The 20,612-nt window shown below is 37.8% G+C and overlaps 1 protein-coding gene across 1 annotated transcript in view; it reads left to right on the top strand.

Annotated features, from left to right (window-relative positions):
• The first annotated feature begins 10,351 nt into the window (after positions 1 to 10,351).
• The window catches only part of LOC132160231 (CD276 antigen homolog), a 37,220-nt gene continuing 26,959 nt past the window's right edge, over positions 10,352 to 20,612 (top strand). The window contains exon 1 of the mRNA XM_059569965.1: positions 10,352 to 10,362. Within this exon, the coding sequence (XP_059425948.1) occupies positions 10,352 to 10,362 (11 nt within the window). The remainder of the gene's footprint in view (positions 10,363 to 20,612) is intronic.

Below are 20,612 nucleotides of genomic sequence, written 5' to 3'. Positions count from 1 at the left end.
AGAAATTCTGGCCAATCCCAGCAAAGACTAGGTAGCCTCGTTCCCGCTGGTTCACTGTCCATTACAAACTGTCAACTCATTTGAAAAACATTCTTTAAAAAAAAGAAGCGCGATAGTCATATAGAGAAAATAATAACAGCATTATGTCAAAAAGAAGTGGACAGGACATCAGAGCTTTTTTTTAAAGCCAAGCAGACATGCACAGTAAGTGCGGTATCTTATCGGCTAAATGAATAACCCATTCTGTCACTCTTTTTGACAAACAATGTTATTAGCTAGCTAGCTATCTAGCAGTTACGCACGTCAGCTGAGCTGCACCTGCCTCAGTGACACGATGACTCCCCCTCCCACTCCCCCAACCTAGAACGTATCCCAATGTTACAGTTGTTGCAGTTTTAATGAACAGAAAGGCGTGTAGCCAGCGCAGCAGCAGAACGGCTAAATTGAACTCGAGGTTTAAAAAAAAAAAAAAAAAGTGGTGCGTACAAAATTGACTCATGACGAAATCTAGGGGGGACGTGTCCCCCCGTCCCCCCCGAAATCGACGCCTATGAGTTAACAATCTAGCTTCTGAGAACTAAGTTATTAATAGCAAGGTCAGTAAACTGTTTTGCAGTGGGCCGCGCAAACATGTGTTTGGTTGTGTGGGCCGCGAGCTGAAAAAGGTTGGGAACCACTGGTGTATCATTACAGGATAAGAGATCTCGAAAGTGAAACTTGATCGCGCGCTGAAAGCAGTAAACACATCACTGTGCATGCTGGAATCTGGCGTTAAACCTCACAGCACACTATATATAGTGTATATGAAAAGGAATATATAAGAATACATCGGAATAAACATCTGTGGTGACGACGTTCTACAGGAGTGCATGATGCAAATGAGGTATTTATTTATATGATATCCCAGCTTTATATTACAATCCTTGACAAGAAAAGCTTCTTGCAGCGGACACTCCCTGATGACAGAAACAATAGACCCATCAGAGTATTCTACTGATGTCCACTGCAAACATGCCATTACAAAAACCATCAACTTTTAACCATTCAAACCAGTAAGAAACACTTTTCGCTTGGAGTTATAAGGGTCAATCTGGAAAAATTATTAACTGAAGCAATCATTTTCAAGGAGCACAAACGGTTTTCTTGTAATTTGTTTTAAAACATAAAATTTGTGTGGTAATGTGTTGACATGCATGAGAATGTTACATTTAATGTTTTATGACATTTATTTCATATTTCAAATTATTTTTGTTGTTATTGTTCATGTTAAGCATAAAAGTGCTAAATAATTTGTCCAGTGCGGATGTTAAATTTAGGCAGGAATATGGTGGGTAATTCAACACATTACTGCAGGACATAGGCGTCGATTTCGGGGGGTCATGAGTCATTTTGTACCCACCACTTTTTTTTTTTTTTTTTAAACCTCGAGTTCAATTTAGCCGTTCTGCTGCTGCGCTGGCTACACGCCTTTCTGTTCATTAAAACTGCAACAACTGTAACATTGGGATACGTTCTAGGTTGGGGGAGTGGGAGGGGGAGTCATCGTGTCACTGAGGCAGGTGCAGCTCAGCTGACGTGCGTAACTGCTAGATAGCTAGCTAGCTAATAACATTGTTTGTCAAAAAGAGTGACAGAATGGGTTATTCATTTAGCCGATAAGATACCGCACTTACTGTGCATGTCTGCTTGGCTTTAAAAAAAAGCTCTGATGTCCTGTCCACTTCTTTTTGACATAATGCTGTTATTATTTTCTCTATATGACTATCGCGCTTCTTTTTTTTAAAGAATGTTTTTCAAATGAGTTGACAGTTTGTAATGGACAGTGAACCAGCGGGAACGAGGCTACCTAGTCTTTGCTGGGATTGGCCAGAATTTCTGGCGAATGTATCATAGACGAGCAAGTCATGTAGCCTTCATACAATATCACAAGGTTTCATCCTAGTGCCATGGACTATAACATATCAAAGTGATAACCTATAGAACAAATGGATGTTGTTGTACACACAGCATGGGTCTGCATACCATTGACACAAAGGTAAGACGCGATAACTTATGTTTATTAAGATTTGCTGGTATTATGGCTAGGTCTTGTGCATTTGCACACAAGGGATCGGCTGTTTTAATTCTTCTCTTGCTATTAATGTTACGTTAGACTTCCTTAGCCACCAACTTAATTAGCTAGTTACGGTTTGCGTTCATACAGCAAGTGTTGGGGGAGATGATTGTTGAGTAGTCAGTATCTTGTTTAATTATTGCTTGAATCTATTGCTGAATTCTGGAATAGTTGTGATGATGATGATGATGAGGAATGGAACAAGTTTTAGTCAAAATGCCTGATGTAGATTGGATGGATCTGTGCTACACGTATTTTTGCTTTTTCAATCTTGATAAAATTTGTAGTGCTTAAGTTGTGTTGTGTGTAGATATGGTAAATTGTACTGGGAATTAAATAAAATTATTACATGGCTTGGTTGAATTCCACTGTAGAATGAAGTCTGTTATTTCTTGATAATAATACCGTTGCCATGAAAAACAGAGCGTTGCTATGGACGCGGCAGGATTCTAATCGTAGAGACGGAACTATTTTCTTTAGCGGAAGCAATACAATCGTGTTTAAATCAATAAACTCTTTTTTAAATTTGGTGGGTAGCCATGTAATAAGCGGGATAATGTAGAGCGAGGCCCGATTTTGGTCTAGATTTTTTTCCCCGTTTTCAGTGGTTATAACAAAGCAACATGAAAGAGAAATTTGGTAATCATTGTTTAGGTACATTAAACCATGTCATGGCCATGTCATATTGTCAACACGGTACTTATATGATGATATGAAGCAGATTAGTGGGTCATATATCATATGTCTATTGCTTTGTACGGCTTTCTTCTTCATAAAACGAGTCGGACATTTACATTAATAAGATACAGGACGTCTTTCAAAACATGACCTGCGCGAAAGAGAAAAAAAATGCATCATTGTACCCAGCACTTCTGAAAATGCACTTCTGAATGTGTCTCTGTCCCCACCACATTTCAAACCAAACTGACGCCCATGCTGCAGGAACCATTTAAGTTTAAGTTTCTTTTTGTTTAGACAGAGAGACTTTATTCCACAGAAAGCAGGACGGGTGAAATAGCTTTCTCGACTAGACTTCAGTAGCTGAAATAACGTTTATTGTTGTAATTAAGACCCAATCATTTATATGGTTGACTGACTTTTAAAGCTAAATATTGTAAAATTTAAGACATTTTAAGATGAAAAAAATTGAAGAAAACAGACAATGCTTCAGCAAAAGTGTTTAACAAAGACACTGAAAAATATTTCACATTTAAAATATTTCAATTGCTTAAACAACGCAACAACTCAGTTTTTACCAACAATGTAAAATGTAACATTTCATCTCACTTCATAAGTCACTTACATTTTCGATGCCCTGGGAGTAAGCAGCAGTGGAGCCCCCAGAAAATTTTATTGATGTCAAAATGTATCTTTGCAATTTAGAGAAAACAGAAGCTGCATCTGAAATGCTATTTAGATGTTTTTAAACATAGTTCAGCTCTGCGGGACATGGAATATTTTAACCTGCAGTTACACAAGAATAAACAATGTTTCGACATTTTAAACATAAAACATTGAAAACTGATGTTTGAAATTATTTAAAAAATGAAAAGGTACCTTAAATGTGAAATATAAACCGCCAGTAGGTGGCAGCGAGTCACTGTTAATAAGCGAGTCATTGCGATTGAACCGAATCATTTAAACGGTTGATTCATTCAGGAACGAATCACTGTCGTGTTGCTCAGAGACGCAAAACAGTGCTGTGTTTGGAATGATTTTTGTTTTTAAAAATAGAGCAAAAACAGGGAACATTGTCTAAAACGTAAGTCTCTTTTTTGGGTGAACTATCCCTGTCCCTTTAATCGCAGTATATTGATTCGGCAGCACCAGAACTGCAGCTGATAGAATGTGCACTGCACATTTCAAAGATAGTTCTTCAAAAGCAGATTGTGGAGGCATTTGTATCATCCACAGGCTTTTTTTTAATCCAAACATGTTCATAGAAGTGTTGACTCTGTGTTTACAGGTACTCAAAGCTGTGTTTTCTACCTGTGTTTCTGTTTATAAATGGAGGTGAGCACTAAAATAAGTCTGTGTGTTTGTGTTTGTCATTCATCATCGTCATTAGCTTCCCTTTATTAGTTGAGTTCTGTTTTCATTTATGTAGTGTTGTTTTACTTGCCTGTCTCCTGGAGTTTCTGATTTTACTACCTTTTGTTGATCTCCTTTGTCCTTGTGCGTGTGTACCTCACTAACATGTAACACCTGCTGAACTTGTTATCTTTTATCACACTTTCTCTCTGTTTTCAGTGTCTCTGCAGAAGACTGCTGTGGGTTTTATTGGAGGTTCTGCTGTTTTACCTTGTTCTTCTGAAAAACCACCATTTACAGTTCAAGGCATAGCTGTGTTTTGGAGACACAGCAGCCAGAATGTGTATAGCATTATTTATGGTGAAGTCTCTGAAAAAGGACAGGATCCGGAGTACAAGAACAGAGTTGAAAGCTTCCCCGAGGAGTATAAGAGAGGAAACTTCTCCATCAAACTCAACAATCTTCAACACACTGATGCAGGAGAATACAAGTGCTCCATCATCACAGAGGAATTAGTCTGGAGAGTTAAGCTTTCAATTAAAGGTGAGTAAAACCACAAAACAATTTACACTTGTACCTATATTCCTTCGCGTAGACAATATGAAAGGATGCACTTATGTTTTCTTATGTTTTTCCTCCAAAACTGTAAATCTTTTGTCTTGCAGAAAAGCCAATCCCGGGTGAAGGCACAGAACCAAGACCAGAGATGATTGTAATGTTCATTTCCATTCTGTACATTGGCATTATATTTTAATGGACTGTATGTTCGTTTAGCAATGTATCAGTATAATCAACATGAACTTTATTTATTTATTTATTTATTTATTTATTTATTTATTAGTTTATTTAACAGGGACAATGTAGTATAACAGTATAACATTATGCAGTATGATGCTCCACATATAGGCCTCTAGCCAAAGGCTAATTTGCAGCCCCAGTCCCTGGTTAGGTTTTTTATTTTAACAACAGTAAAACAGTAATCACACACACACACACACACACACACACACACAAAAAAGAAAAACAAACAAAAATAATTGTGTATAACCATCAGTGTTCACAAACCTGCTTTTGAACTACTTTTTTAAATATAATGTCTTTGGCAGGATTATTTACACATTTTAAAAAACAATTTAATAAAAGACAGTTTTATACAATTTTCATAACTAAGCAAATTATGTTTTTTCTTCTTGAAAAAAATTCTTAGTGTTTGTTTATGTAGAGATTTACCAGGTTTTCAACAGTCACACAATAAGATAAACACAAATAGACAATTGCATGCATATATAACTTTGCTGTTTTTAGAGATATACAGTATATGGGCTAATCATGTGTTACATGTAATTGTGGTGTCACAAGTGTGTTAACGTGAGTGGTGTGTATTTTCTTGTCTATCTCTCTTTTTCGCTCCCTGCTTATTAGAGCAACAGCTGCAGCTGCTAAGTAGGCGCAGCTGAAGCATCTCAACGTGTGTGAATAAGCAGTGAGGATTGTCTGTTCATCGAGCTCATCCTCCTGCTTCCTTGGTGTAGATCGTGTGTGTAACAGTGTTGTGTTAACCATTAGCGAGCTGTGCTGTGTCCCAGTTCATGTAAAACTCCTGGTGAGGAGTTAGAGCTGGTAGTGGTATTAGGCCGGTAATTGTATTGGCAAACTAATCCTCATTTACTTAAAGTAACCTGTGAGAGAGGTTTTTGGCTCTTTTATTTTCTTTCTTATAGTTTTCTCCTGTTTAATGGTCAGCAAGGGAGATAAGGATTTGTATTTTATTTATTGTTTAATTCCAGGGAAGAGGATCTAAAACTTAGTTAGAAAAACTCCTTTTTGTTTATTGTTTTGGCCGTCTGAAACCCTCTCAGCCTAAGTTACTCTTAATTTTGACTGTCTCGTCCCAATGCAAACCAATAAATACCACTTTTTCTTGACTTCTGGGTTGTGTGCCGGTGTGTTTGTGGAAGCAGGAGATTGAACTCTGGGCGGCACCCTTTTCTTTGGTGTCGCTCTCGATGTTACGAGTGCGCACACATGTAAAAACAATTCAAGTTTGTTCTGATTGTTACATCCTTTAGATACACATCAAATGAGAATCTAAAATAACACCTAAATATTTAAAATTGTTAAACGTATCTATTGCCTTTTTATTGATCTTTATTATAAGTCCACTAATTTCCTTCCTTCTTATTGGAAAACACATTGAGACAGTTTTTCAACAATTCAAAGTCGAACAGTTGTTTTTCAGCCACTGTAACACACCAGTGAGTTCATTTGTTAATCTATCTGCAGCTAAGCATGGAGTCTGTGCCGAGACCTAAATGAATGTCATCTGCATGTAACTGACGTTTAGTTTGCTTATTATAATTTGGTAAATCATTGACATAAGGAAAACAAAAATGGACCCAGACTTGACCCTTGAGGGAGACCCATCTTATCGTTTCGTAAAGCAGCTAATCAAATTTAATTGTATGTAGGAGTATTTCATGATTAATTGTCAAATGCCTTTTTGAGATCTAAAAACACCGTGCCTACTACACTGCCATTATCTAAAGCTCTCTTAATAAATTCTGTGAGAAAGCATTTTGCCATTTCTTTTGAATACTTAGGCCTAAAACCAAACTGTTTAGAGTTAAGTAAATCATGTTTTTCTAGATAGTTAAGTTGTTCAGATACCAACTTTTCCAACATTTTTGAGATTACAGGGAGTATAGAAGGTGGTCTATAATTCTGACCCTCATCAATTGGTCCTGCCTTAAAAGTTGGGGTTATAATAGAAGTTTTCCAATTTGAGGGAAGATTACTTTCTCTAATAGATAAATTTATCAAATTTACAAACGGCTTTAGCAAACAAGCACTGTATTTTTTTACGAATGCAGTATCCATCCCAAATATATACTGTACTTAGCTCTTAAATTATTATTCAATTGATTAATAATTTGAAGTATCTTACCTTCATCAACCTCTGAGATATAAAAGGATGAGGGTGTGTCGTTTATTGCATTTTGAGGTAACTGTACAGCAGGGATAGGCAACTCCAGTCCTGGAGGGCCACTATCCTGCAGAGTTTAGCTCCAACCCTAATTAAACACATCTGAACAAGGCAATCAGTGTTTTCGGTATTACTAGATAGATAAAGGCAGGTGAGTTTTTATGTTTTATGAGGGCTGAAGCAAAACTCTGCAGGATAGTGGCCCTCCAGGACCGGAGTTGCCTATCCCTGCTGTACAGGTTCAAAACATATAGCAAGCTCTTGCACAGACTGGATAAAATATCTATTAAATTCATTGGCAATTTCAATGCTATCAGTACTAAGTCTTCCTTTCATGTGCAGCTCCAACAATGGTTTTCTTTGTATGCCTTCTCGTTTAGAAAGTTTGTCAATGCACTTCCAAAGAGATGAGCCATTTCCTCCTGATTCTGCGATCAATTGCTCAAAATATGCAGTTTTTGCCTTCCTCATTTATCTAACTACTTTTTTTCTTTGCAATTTGAAATTTAGGAAATGTGTGTTTTTGTAAGCAAATACTTTTTCTAAGCAAGATCTCTCTTTTTCATTAGTTGATGAATATGTGAATTTAGCCATGGTAGGGATGTACTATTTTGTTTAAATTTTAACGGTTGAGTATACTTTGGAATAATTTTTACAATGGTTTGCATCACAATTTCACACTTTTTGTCCAGATCAACAATTTGTAATGCATCATCCCAATTTTTTTTTTTTTTTTATATCATTTTGAAATCTTGTAATTTTACTCTTAGGGATGCCTACTAAAGTTTGACGAAAATTAATCTGCAAACGTCTCTTTGTTAATTTTCTAACAATCAGGATCATGTTATGGTCAGACAAACCAGTCAGAAGATTATATATTTTTATTATACTTTCAGGTTTATTTGTTAATGCCAGGGGCCCGTTCTTCGTACGTCGCTAACTCAGTTAGCTGGATTTGATTGTTGACGATTTGGCATGATCTTGGATCGTTTGGTTCTTCGAAGCTCATCCCGGAGTTGCTGTCATAGCAACAGGTCTGTAAGCTTAAACCTGGGGCCCGTTCTTCGTACGTCGCTAACTCAGTTAGCTGGATTTGAATGTTGACGATTTGGCGTGATCTTGGATCATTTGGTTCTTCGAAGCTCATCCCGGAGCTGCTGTCATAGCAACAGGTCCGAAAGCTTAAACCTGCTCGGGAGCAGGCTTATTTCATGTAAACAGGATTAGATCGCTTCTTTTCAACCAGAACTGATACTCAAAATATGTCTGCTACCACCGCTACTTTATTACAAGAGTATCGTACTGATCCAGGGACAATAATTTAAAATGATAATCATTTAAAAAGTTATTTAAAAATAATATAAAAATGCTGTGTAGTCCATAACAGCCTACTATAGACATCCAGTTTTACTCACTGAAATATTTATTTGTCATAAAATTATTACTTCATAACTGTATTAGAGTCTTACACACATGCTATACAGATAATAGAGTCGTGCATTATTTTGAGTGATGACTGCTATTATAAGAGTGGCTTGATGGAGTGCAGGAGATGCAGATAACATGATATTGACCCTTAAGAAACTTTCATTAATGCTGTCACGTAACAAATCTGTCCAAATATAAAATGAAATGAATAGATCATTTCTACATTGAAATAAAAATGTAAAGACTGCACAACTATTATAAAATGCGAATATAAATAATTGGGAATCATGAAAAAAATTCTAAAAAAATAAAAACATGTATCTATTATCTGTTTCATGTATCTATTATAACATTTATGTAGTTTTGTTTGCTTGGCTGTTTCCTTATAAAAGTCCAGAAATTTGTCAAGTTTTTCGTCAGGTGTCGTTTTAAATTATATGACGTCATTACATAGCCGTCTTGCCACCAGCCAATCGCTGCACTGATGATCATGGTTTCGAGTATCGATACATATCCCCTTTTAAGCCAACACATGAACGCGCAATTATCTCAGATAACTCAATCCAGCGATACTAATCATACACAACAGGTGTGTTCGAAGAACCCAATTAGCCGGATCATGATTAGCACGATGATATCATCTTGGATGTGTCATTTGATCTCGGATGTAATAAGCGACGTACGAAGAACGAGCCCCAGATCAATAAGAGTTTTACATGTTTTTGTTATCCTTGTTGGACTGTCAAATAAAAATACAATCATTTCAGTACAACAATTTAAAAACTCCACCATTTCCTCTAAATGATAATAAAAACAAGAATCATGCGAGGGTGGATTATACAGAATCACAACATTAAAATTCATTGTTGTGGACATTATAACATTTAACGCCAAACATTCTAATACAGCAATATCTAGATTTACCTCAACACATTTAAAACTGTAATTCATGACCCCCCCTCCTCTTTGTGATGATATTTTCTGTATCAACTATAACCAGGAACATCAATCATGCATGTTGGTATACTGTGTTCACTGTTGTCCTTTTGCATTAATGACACACTATTTTCCTACTTAATACTGTAAAGTTGCTTTGACACAATCTGTATTAAAAGCACTATATAAACAAAGCAGATTTGACCTGGCTATGTTGGAAGAGGAAAACGAGGAGCGAGGAACACCCATCTAGGGTTTTTCAGTGATTGGTGCAGATGCTGGAGGAGTAACTCTGTATAACTCATCAGTTCTGATACGAGAGTCTTCAGGATTGTTGTTCGTTATTCTGATTGATATTTTTGTCAGCTTGCTTACTGGATGTATTTTATACTGTTTACATTGTATAGCACTGACTTTGACAACATACCAAGCCTTTTACAAATTTAACATCTACTTTATACTATGTGTGTGTATAAGTTGTTTCTTGAAATATTACAAATGTAAAAAATATAACAGCAAAATTTGATTTTAAATAAAGTTAAGTGAGACCTCTCTTTTTGGTCATTTACAGTAGGCAGGTGTTTGTGTGTATATAGCCTATACAACATCGCAGCGCTTCGAGACCACTTCACTCTCCATTATTTAATCTACTTATCTGATATATTCGCGAGACTCGTCGCCTCTACAGATCAGTCCAGGATCAAGAGATACTGAATGTGAAACTATCTTAAGCGCGCTCTCGAGCTCAGGAGTGAAAGTATGATTTCTCAGAGCTCGAGGTAAATGTAACTTCACACTATAAATGAAGAGATATATAAACTGTGTGTGCTGACAACCCTCTACACGTCGTTAAGCGCATGATGGAAATCAGGTATGTATTTATGAATATCCCAGAGCTTTATATCACAATACTTTCTGTAAACAATCGTCCAGGCTAACGTTAGCTTTTTGCTAAAGAAAAACTACACAAAGACTGTAGAAAGACTACACAAAGAGATGATTTATAGCCTACAGAGCCCCTAAAGGGTCAGAGTGAGTGAAAAAATTTGGGGTGGGAGAAAAATGTATTATTTTTTTTTATTTATCTTTTTGCGTTCCTTCGGAAAACCAGTTGAGTTCAGACATACACTTCCTGTTTACTTTACAGCTTGTAGTGGTTCATACAGCTCCATAAGTTCATAGTGGAGCGATTCATAGAGTTTTGTTTTGAACTTGGATAAATAGCATGCTTATAAAGGTAAAGTTTTGGGACATACTAAAATGCTTAATGTAAAACACTGGATGACTAAATTCAGTACACACCTTATTAATTAAGCAAACAGACAAGCAGAATAGCCAAGAATATGAACATAACCCGGTCAATAATGCACTTTAAGCGTAGCCTATCCCTCACAGAAAGAAAACGCTTTATTAATGGACGGAGACAGAGGTATAAAAAGGCAGAATTCGGTATACACTTTATTAATAAATTATAGGCTACAATAAAGCAGATAAGCCCAGAAGAACATCAGTGGTATCCTCCCATAAAGAAAATGTGGCTCAATGAAGACGTTAATAAAAAAAAGACCAAATATGCTATATAATTTATTTAAAAAATTATATTCTGTGTGCATGCAAGTAAAATTGCATGATAAGCATTTTCTTTCCATAGAAAACACGCTTAATGAAGCATAATATAAGAAAAACATTATATTGTATTAAAAATATAGGCTACTACAGGCAATCAAAAGTGTAATCGATTAAAGGCAGGGTAGGTAAAAAATTTATAAAAAAACTTTTTTTCAAAATTTGTTTAAACTTTATTTATCTATCAATACATAATTAAAATGTAAGTACTCTGAAAAAGAAAGTATAAAAATCGAGTGACTGTAGACCTCTCACGACTGTTTTAAAGACAGCTCATTATTTCCATTCACTCCACCCCCTCCCTTCTGGGCTCCTATAGATTATTTATCGTCTCCTCTACGGCTCGCTAAGTTACGTTATGTTAGCTATATTACGCAGCTACGTGTGCTAATGACACATGCTTCATGAATAAATAAACAAAAAAATATGTATGATCAAAATACAAAAAGAAAGATTTACCTGTCCAGCAGAAATAAAGCCATCAAGGAGTCACTTTTCAGCCCCTTGAGTTCCCTCAGTTCTCGCCATCGCTGGAAAGCCACGCCGATATTAACTCGCTTTTTATCTCTTTGTTTATCCAAAGACTTTTTGTTCATTGCCTTTTCTTGTACTGTTACTGTCTTCCTTTTTTTGCCTGGTTTGCCTTCACTAACTGCATAGGCTGGTACTGTGAATTTTGATTGCTGTTTCTCTGCCATTGTTTTGGTATTCCTAGGATCCGTGCCTCTTGAATTCCTCAAATCAAACGTGCGCGCGCAAGTGGGCAGGTCATGTGTGGCAAAAGGGTGGTTGCCATGGTTGCGAGAGAGTGACAGTCGCCTAAGCCAATCCTATGTTTCGTCCCGAAATGGAAATAATGAGCTGTGTTTAATACAGATTAAACAGTCTAGAGTCACTCGATTTTTATACTCTTTTTATCAGAGTTCTTACATTTTAATTATGCATTGATATATATAGAAAGTTTAAACAAATTTGGAAGAAAGTTGTTTATACATTTTTTACCTACCCTGCCTTTAAGAGTGTTTTTTTTCAAACCTTTTACAATGGTGTACCCCCCTAGGGCATTTAGCCTAACATTCTTAGCCCCCACTTAGACCGCAGTCACACCTTTTCAGTTTAGGGACAATATTTGCCCCCTTAAACTGATTTACAGATGCATTTTTACTGTTATAAAGGCAAAGATTTTCTAGCCTTATTAATTGTATGTCATGTTTTATGACGAAACACCGCAATACATACAGTTGGCATCTAGTCATAGTTGGGGGCATGGTCTGGAGTCGGCGTGGGGGAAAACACAGCGAACATCGTGTGTATTTGAATGACAAAAATGTTGTATTGCGAGTCATTGACGCAATACAACGCAACAGTACATTGCAAAATTAACTGCAATAGCTTATGATTCCCTTATTTAATTAAAAACTGGGTCAATGACCCAACCAAATGGCCGGAGGTGTCGTTTCCAGACATATTTTGTTATCTGGATGAATCTCCAGGTAAGACATCACGGTAGCTGTAGTGGTAACATTAGCCTATAACTCAATCAACTTTCGTATATGTTGCATACTATAACTCCATAAAACCTTGTCACTTACCAATTGTATGTATGCTTCACTCCAAATATTAATCCTTTTGTAAAATGGTGATCAGAAGTACGAAGTTGCCGAGAGACTGTGTTGACAGTTATCCCTAACTCACATACTGCAGTCTGTATAGGGCTTGGGTGTCGTGATGTCATTACTTGGCCTGGCCGCCATGTTGATGACCTCCTTTACTGCTAATCGGGCTACTGGGCAGTGTTTAGAAGTACTCCCTCTCAGCCATGTGTCTTAATTTGATTAATTAAAAATCTATTTCAACCATGGTAAACCGTTGCTCTATTTTGGGGTGTAACAGCGCAACATATAATCGCCATGGGGGAAAAAAATAATGAGAATGGATTAACTTTCCAACCCTTTCCTGCTTGGAGGGGCAACCAGAGAGACCATAACATCTGAATATTTACTTTACATAGCTTAAGTCAACATTGAACATGAGGGAAATTTCCCGGGTTACTCATCCAAAATACGGGAAAATTTCAACATTCATCTTTCTGTTGCTATCCCTCTGCTGACAGCAACTATTCGTACTACATAACTGCTGCATTAACTAACGTTAAGCGAGTTGTGAAGCTAGGTCTAACGTGACTTTGCTTACAGATTGGCGTGAAATCGTGCTCTCACAACAACCACTCTATCTTAAAAAGACAAACATCACGCTAAGGTTGATTTCAAGTAAGCAAAACGATGCTTTGAAAACATATGTTTCGCTGAAAGGGCAAGGGGGTAGAAACAGGACAACAGTACAGAGACTCACAGGTCCGATGGAAGGGCTAACGGGATATTTTACAGGAAAATACTAAAATGGGAAGACAGCAGGAAAAGAGCTCAAATACGTGAGAACCCCGGGAAAAAACGTGAGGGTTGATAGCTACTAACAAAACTTTTGAAACGCATAGTTATAAGTACATGTGTAAATGGTTGTTAGCACTAACGGTTACTAAACTAACGTTAGCAGCTAGGTGGAGCGCAGCTTACCTTTGTCCGGATTACTGTATACTGTTTGCCGGCTTTATGACCTGCAGGTCCTAAACCCATGAGACTCCAATGACTTGTAGCTTTGGAACTGTTCTGAAGTGAAGGTGCTCACAAAACAAACAAGGTAGCCGAGGATATTTGTAATGCAAAAGTGCGGCAGCAAGACTTTGTCGGTGCTCCACTCTTTGTTGGGAATTTCATATGGATCCAAACCGTTAATAGTAGGGGTGTAACAGTACGTGTATTCGTACCGGACCGCTTCAGTACAGGGCTTTCGGTACGGTGCACGTGTGTACCGAATGACGGAATGCAATATTTTGTGCGCGGAACATAAGTACATTTTTGTGTTTCCAAACGAACATATTAAGTGGCGGAAGTATCCGCGTTCAGCGCAAATCCCGCCCTGCAGCTGATTCTAAGGCTGGTGACACACTGGCTGCGTGGTGTGTCCGTTTTTAATTTGGCTCCCATGTTAACAGGTTAGAGCTTGCAGACTGCCTGCGTGAGACGTGCATCTCAGGCGCAGCTCGAGCCACGTGGAAAACGTGTGCATGCTAGAAATATAACCAACGCCTATTTTTCACGCGACACGCAAACGTGTTGGAAGCGTTTCCAGGCAAAATAGAATAGGAAAATATGTTTATATGTCATTTTGTACACAAATACATATTAATTCATGACACTTTGATGTTTGAAAGTCTATAGGTTGACATAAATTCAGATATAAATGTAATTTAAAAAATAAATGAATAATTATCGATTTTCAAATATTGCACCTGTCAAACATAGTCTATTTTGCCGTCAATACTGTTGACGGTGTCCTTTATCAGTAGGCTTTTATATTTATGCTCAACATGAAGTATAGATATTGTTGTCGTGAAGACAAGAGCCTGGTCTGTCGGCGGCCTCCCTCTATGTCACCTACAGCAGCAGCAGCGAGCCAGCGCCACATCATAATGCTGCACTGTAATCATAGTTATTTATTATATTTTTCATTATATTTTATTATATGATATTGGTTTGAGACTGAGAGTATTTTATTTAGTGGAGAACTTTGCAGCAGTATTTTATTTCTTATTCTTTTTTAATTGTGTATATATTTTATTAAAGTATTTTTTAAAAAAGTGTATAGTAATAAACAACCTGCAGTTTAATGTTTTAATTTCTTTCCCTTACTGTACCGAAAATGAACCGAACCGTGACTTTAAAACCGAGGTACGTAACGAACCGTGATTTTTGCGTACCGTTACACCCCTAGTTAATATCCCACAATCTTTTCGTGATTTTAACATATTTTTTCCTTCTCCCAACTCTGCTGCTTCTCGTTCGACTTGCTGTATGTTTACATTCGCGAGGAACATCAACATGGCTGCCACGTAACAGAATACATCGCGGCGCCCAAGCCCTATTGAGTGTAGTTCTCGAACTACTCCATAGGTTCACGGCTCACGTCATTATGTAGCAATTGGCCTATCAAGCGAACCTTCAGCTAATAACGCTAATGTGATTGAGACATCCTTTATGAAAAACAACTATAGGAATCTTGTATTTTGGGACAAAATATTATAATAGTCCTATAGAAATACTATAGGAGACTCTCATGTCTCATGAGATGCGATGTGAAGGCATCATGGAGGGTAATAGACAAGCCACATAAGACCTGGATTGCAGTACAGCAGCTAATTAAATATGCATGCCACTTTCTGAAACAACCTTACACAGTTTTGATAGCGTTAATAATGAACACAATGTTAACATAGCCTACCTGTGAAATGCTGACTGCACACATACACATAGTCTTGGGATTCCACAACTTCCCTTGATCATCCTCACACCTTATTGCTTGTAGCCATTTTGTCCTCCTTTCCGGTTCTGTATGTTTATTAGGAAGGGTGTAGAACTTCAATTCATCATTTGTTAGTTTATTGGCGGTACAGAAAATGACACAGCAACTCTTCGGCATGATTGTCCCGTGTATTTCAATTGGCACCAAGGCAATCTTTTGCCCCACGGGCTAAATTCACATCACGTGACGGGGCGTTCCCGGGGGCGTTCCCAGACCAACCGTCTGTATGTATTGCTTTGAGACAGACGCACGTTCTGTCGCAGATTTCATTGGAACTATATTTCGTTGTAAAATACAATATTGAAAATATTGTGTTTAAAAGGTAGGCTTCTTTTAAAATGTAAAATGTACACTTAATATTGCCTCTTTTTGTTAATCTGTTAGGCCTATTTAAAATGTCACATATGCAATATTTTGGATATTCAGGGAAAATTGCATTCTCGTATAGGTTCCAGAGTGAAATGAGAACGTATAAGGTGTTCCCTTCAAACATTTCTATTAACCTTTTATATTATTGAATCTTAAAACTGAATTCAAAATTGAATTATGCCCTACTGTAGCCTAAAGGCCCGTTCACATGGAGAACGATAACTATAAAGATAACTATAAAGTAGGGGTGTTACGATACGCGTATTCGTATTGAACCGTTCGGTACGAGGCTTTCGGTTCGGTACGCGGTACGCATTATGGACCGAACGGTTCGTTGGACTAATTAATTATATTTGGAAAATAAAAAAAATTGTGAAATATAATGATATGCATTCAAAAAGGTAGCCTAATAACCCAAACGACGTAACAGGCAACGCCCCTGACACCCCCGAAGAAAAAAAAAAACACCAACTTATATGTTTATGTCAGGCTACTCAGTCAGGCGCTCGCTCACTCAGTACGCTCCTCCAATAACCAACAGGTCTGGTGTTTGGGTGCACTTTGGATTCCCTGTAAGCTATAATGGTGATGGCAAGAGAGTGGTGGATAAAAAAAACAACGATATGTCGCATCTAGGGTACACCAGCGGGAATACAAAAAAAAAAAAAAAACACCAGCGGGAATACTTGAAACATGTCAACTCATTTACGCCGACATCACCTTAGTGTGTCAGTATCTGGGAAAAGACGAAAAAAGAGAAACATACACGCAACAAACTACCCCCGCAGCATTTAGACAGACATTTCCAACGGATTTAAACAGGGCAAAAGACATCACCACGGCGATTGGTAGGCTACATTTACGTTATAGTCGCGGATATGAGACCTCACTATTTACCATTCATTCTATCATCACCATTATAGCTTACAGGGAATCCAAAGTGCACCCAAACACCAGACCTGTTGGTTATTGGAGGATCTTCTATTTCTGGTCTGTTAAACGCATTGGCCATTTTGCAACGAGCTTTCAGCGCGTACTGAGTGAGCGAGCGCCTTACTCTGTAGTGGAAAACGTAGGTTTTAAGAACATGCTTAATGTAATTGAGCCCCGTTACAATATTCCTTCACGAGCCCATTTCAGACCGACCGTAATTCCTGCTTTGTTCAACAAAACATAAGCCCTATAGAGAAACAATTTAGTAAAAACACACCCAATATAAAGAGTTATAGAGTTCAATATAAAGGGATTTTGATTTGTCTGACCACAGAACAGTTTTCCACTTTGCCACAGTACATTTTAAATGAGCCTTTGCCCAGAGAAAACGCCTGTGCTTCTGGATCATGTTTAGCTTCTTTTTTGACCTATAGAGTTTTAGCCAGCAACGGCGAATGGCACGGTGGATTGTGTTCACCGACAATGTTTTCTGGAAGTATTCCTGAGCCCATGTTGTGATTTCCATTACAGTATCATTCCTCTATGTGATGCAGTGCCGTCTAAGAGCCCGAAGATCACGGGCATCCAGTATGGTTTTCCGCTCTTGACCCTTACGCACAGAGATTGTTCCAGATTCTCTGAATCTTTGGATGATATTATGCACTGTAGATGATGATAACTTCAAACTCTTTGCAATTTTTCTCTGAGAAACTTTTCTCTGATATTACTCCACAATTTTTTGGCCGCAGCATTGGGGGAATTGGTGATCCTATGCTCATCTTGACTTCTGAGAAACACTGCCTCTCTGAGAGGCTCTTTTTATATGTTGCCAGTTGATATAATAAGTTGCAAATTGGTCCTCCAGCTGTTCCTTAGGCCATCCTTAAAAGTATTTTGGTTTGCAGTAACAGTAATTTTTTTTTTTTTAAAGGGTCGGTAGGTCGGTCTATATTTCTTTTTTCAAGTTTCAATGTAAAAAAAAAAGGAAAATTTTGGTGATGGTTATGACGTAGGTATGAATTTAAACAAATTAGCATATCGTGACGTCACTGACTGGGTTTTCAACTCGTGCCTTCAGGCGCATAATTGCAAACCTCATTTTGATGCAGGCCACAAACAAATGTAAATTTTTGTCAAAAACATGTTTATTGCATGAATTTCAGGTGAGAAGAAAAAAAATTAGGTACTGTTATACTGTTTTACTTGCATCCAACGCTAGGTATCAATGCAACCTACAAATGAGAGACCGTTTACTTTGCGTTCTTGGGTTGTCACTTTTGTGAAAAAAAATCCTGTTTGATTTGATTGACAAGTGTTCATTGAATCAATTGTAAAATCGATTTTGCATGTCTAAATAAATTTTATACGGCAAATAACACCAAATATACGTCATATAAGGAAGCTGCCTTATGAGCCCCCCGGTACTTCACAGTCCGTGTTCCATTCCATCTCGCCACGCGCACAGCCGTGTCTACACAACTTTCAAAGGCGGACGAGCTCGACACGCAGTAGCTGCTGTCTCATCTTTCACCTCGTGTATGCGCACCGGCCGCGGTTTCAAAAAATGCCGCACGCGGATGATGTAAAGGATATAATGCAGACAGTGTGCGGACGGCCGAAGTATATTTGATCTTTATCAGTGGCGCACGAGATGCGATGACGATGTATGTGGCATTGAATTATAAGGTTATGTTAGCCTATCCAGTTGAAGCCACTACAAAAAAGAGAGAGAACATCAATGTGGAGAAGATCTTGTTTACATCAAAACTGAAACCAAGCCGTTCACACAGAAAGCATATTTCGCGCATTTTCTAGAGGGACACCGTTGGACTCGCGTCTCGCACAAGAGAGCCGCATGTTTAGAAAGACATGTAAAATTAATGTATTTAATTTAATTTTCTAAAAATATCTCGAGACTTTATGTTGGGTTTTTGTTCCCCATCCCACTGCATCTCATGTTTTTAAATGAAAACAAAAATTATTCTGTGTGACTGGTTTTCCGCCCTTTTTATTAATTTAACAATGCATGTATACATGACGCTGTTAAGCAAAGTTCTTTAAGCAACTTAATAATAATTTTTCATAAAAATTATTTTAAATATTATGTTGTTTTTTCACAGTCATGTATTCTAATGCTTTGAATAAATGTGCAGTAATATTTTGCTCGATGCGCTATCTTGAGGCCTCACTGTGCATTCACACCGCCGGCGTCGGGTTGCGTCAAAGTGGCCGGAAGTCATTCATTTCCAATGTAAGCCGGCGTCGAGCAGCGGCAAGGAGCGGTGCGGCGCAGCGCGACTTGGCCGTTGAGAGCGTTGAGGAGAGTTGAAATCAAGGCAACTTTATGGTAATGAGCTATGATGTGGTTGGGCAGCAACCAATCAGAACGTAGAAGTCCACCGCTTGAGAGAATCCCAGAGAACGCAGCTCCGACCACATTAGTTCCCAAGCACAATGGAGGGCAGTTGCAGTGTTGAACATTGCTGTTTCGCGTTTGCAATAATCAATGATGTGTCCCTGCTTGCGTACAGGGACATAAAAAAAAGTGATACGTGCTATTTTAACAGCCCTAGGCAATTCAAGCCCGAATCTGTATCTGTATGCATGAGACTGTCTGAATACCAGCAGAATTCACATTTCTGTTGTAAAAAGAGAAACATTGTGCAGAAGTATTATTTGCTGTTATGGATGTGTCCGAAGCTGCAGTTGCTGTGTGATGTGTGTGCCAAAAAAAAAAAAAAAGCTGGACGCGCTCCAAAAAAAAAAAAAAACCAGGACCCGCTCCGAGAGAAGGTCGTAAAAGTCAATTTCCTATTTTCATTTACGAAACTTGTGTTGGTTGGTCCAATCGATTCGCGCAATTGGACTTGGTTTTAGACTAGACGGGAGAAGGGTATTGAGGACAAAATCCTCAATCCTAAATGGCTAAATGATTAAATGCCCAATCCTAAATACCAAATTCCCAATCCTAAATCCCCAAATGCCCAAACCTAAATCCTAATTGGCTAAATGACCAAATGCCCAACCCTAAATAGAAAATGCCCAATCCTAAATACCAAATTAATTTTCGACTTGGACTTTAAGTTTCAAATTTAGATTTTTAGATTTGGTATAAGACTTTTAGTTTTAGACTTTTAGTTTATAATCTGACTCAATAATTCCTCCATAGAAGGGATGGGAAAAGATCTGGGCACAGTTTTCCAGAACTTAGTGCCAAGTTAAAGCGGTGTCGAGCTGTTTTAATGCATTTTTTAGATATATTATGGTGCCCGAACCCATATGACTTTGAACAGTGACCGCGAACATTTTGTTTACTGCTGCCGCAGCCATCATTACCAAGCGCGAACCGTTGACTGAGAATGAATGAGAGGAGACGAAACGCAGGCATAGTGTGAAATCCGTTATAGACGTCACAGGTTTTTTTAAATTAAGGAAGATAGCCTTCGTTTGTATGTAGGCCTAGAAAATTTATATATTTACAATACTTACTTAAATATAATTAATATTATTTTATTGCTTTTGCATTAGTAGTTTGAAGAGTAAAAAAAAATTTGGTCGGTCTTAACGCAAATTTACAATCGGCAAGTCGGTCGGACTAAAAGCAAAATAAAATAAAAAATTGAGTCGGTCCTAAATTGACAGGGTCGGTCGGGTTAGGGCAAACAAGAATATTTTTAAGGGTGGCCTTATATGGACATTTAACTTTTCCGGCCTCTTATTGCTACCTGTCCCAACTTTTTTGGAATGTGAAGCTCTCACAAAATCCAAAATGAG

This window comes from Carassius carassius, chromosome 16 (genome assembly GCF_963082965.1).
Source record: "Carassius carassius chromosome 16, fCarCar2.1, whole genome shotgun sequence".
Lineage (NCBI taxonomy): Eukaryota > Metazoa > Chordata > Actinopteri > Cypriniformes > Cyprinidae > Carassius > Carassius carassius.
This window is presented reverse-complemented; position numbering and strand designations above follow the sequence as displayed.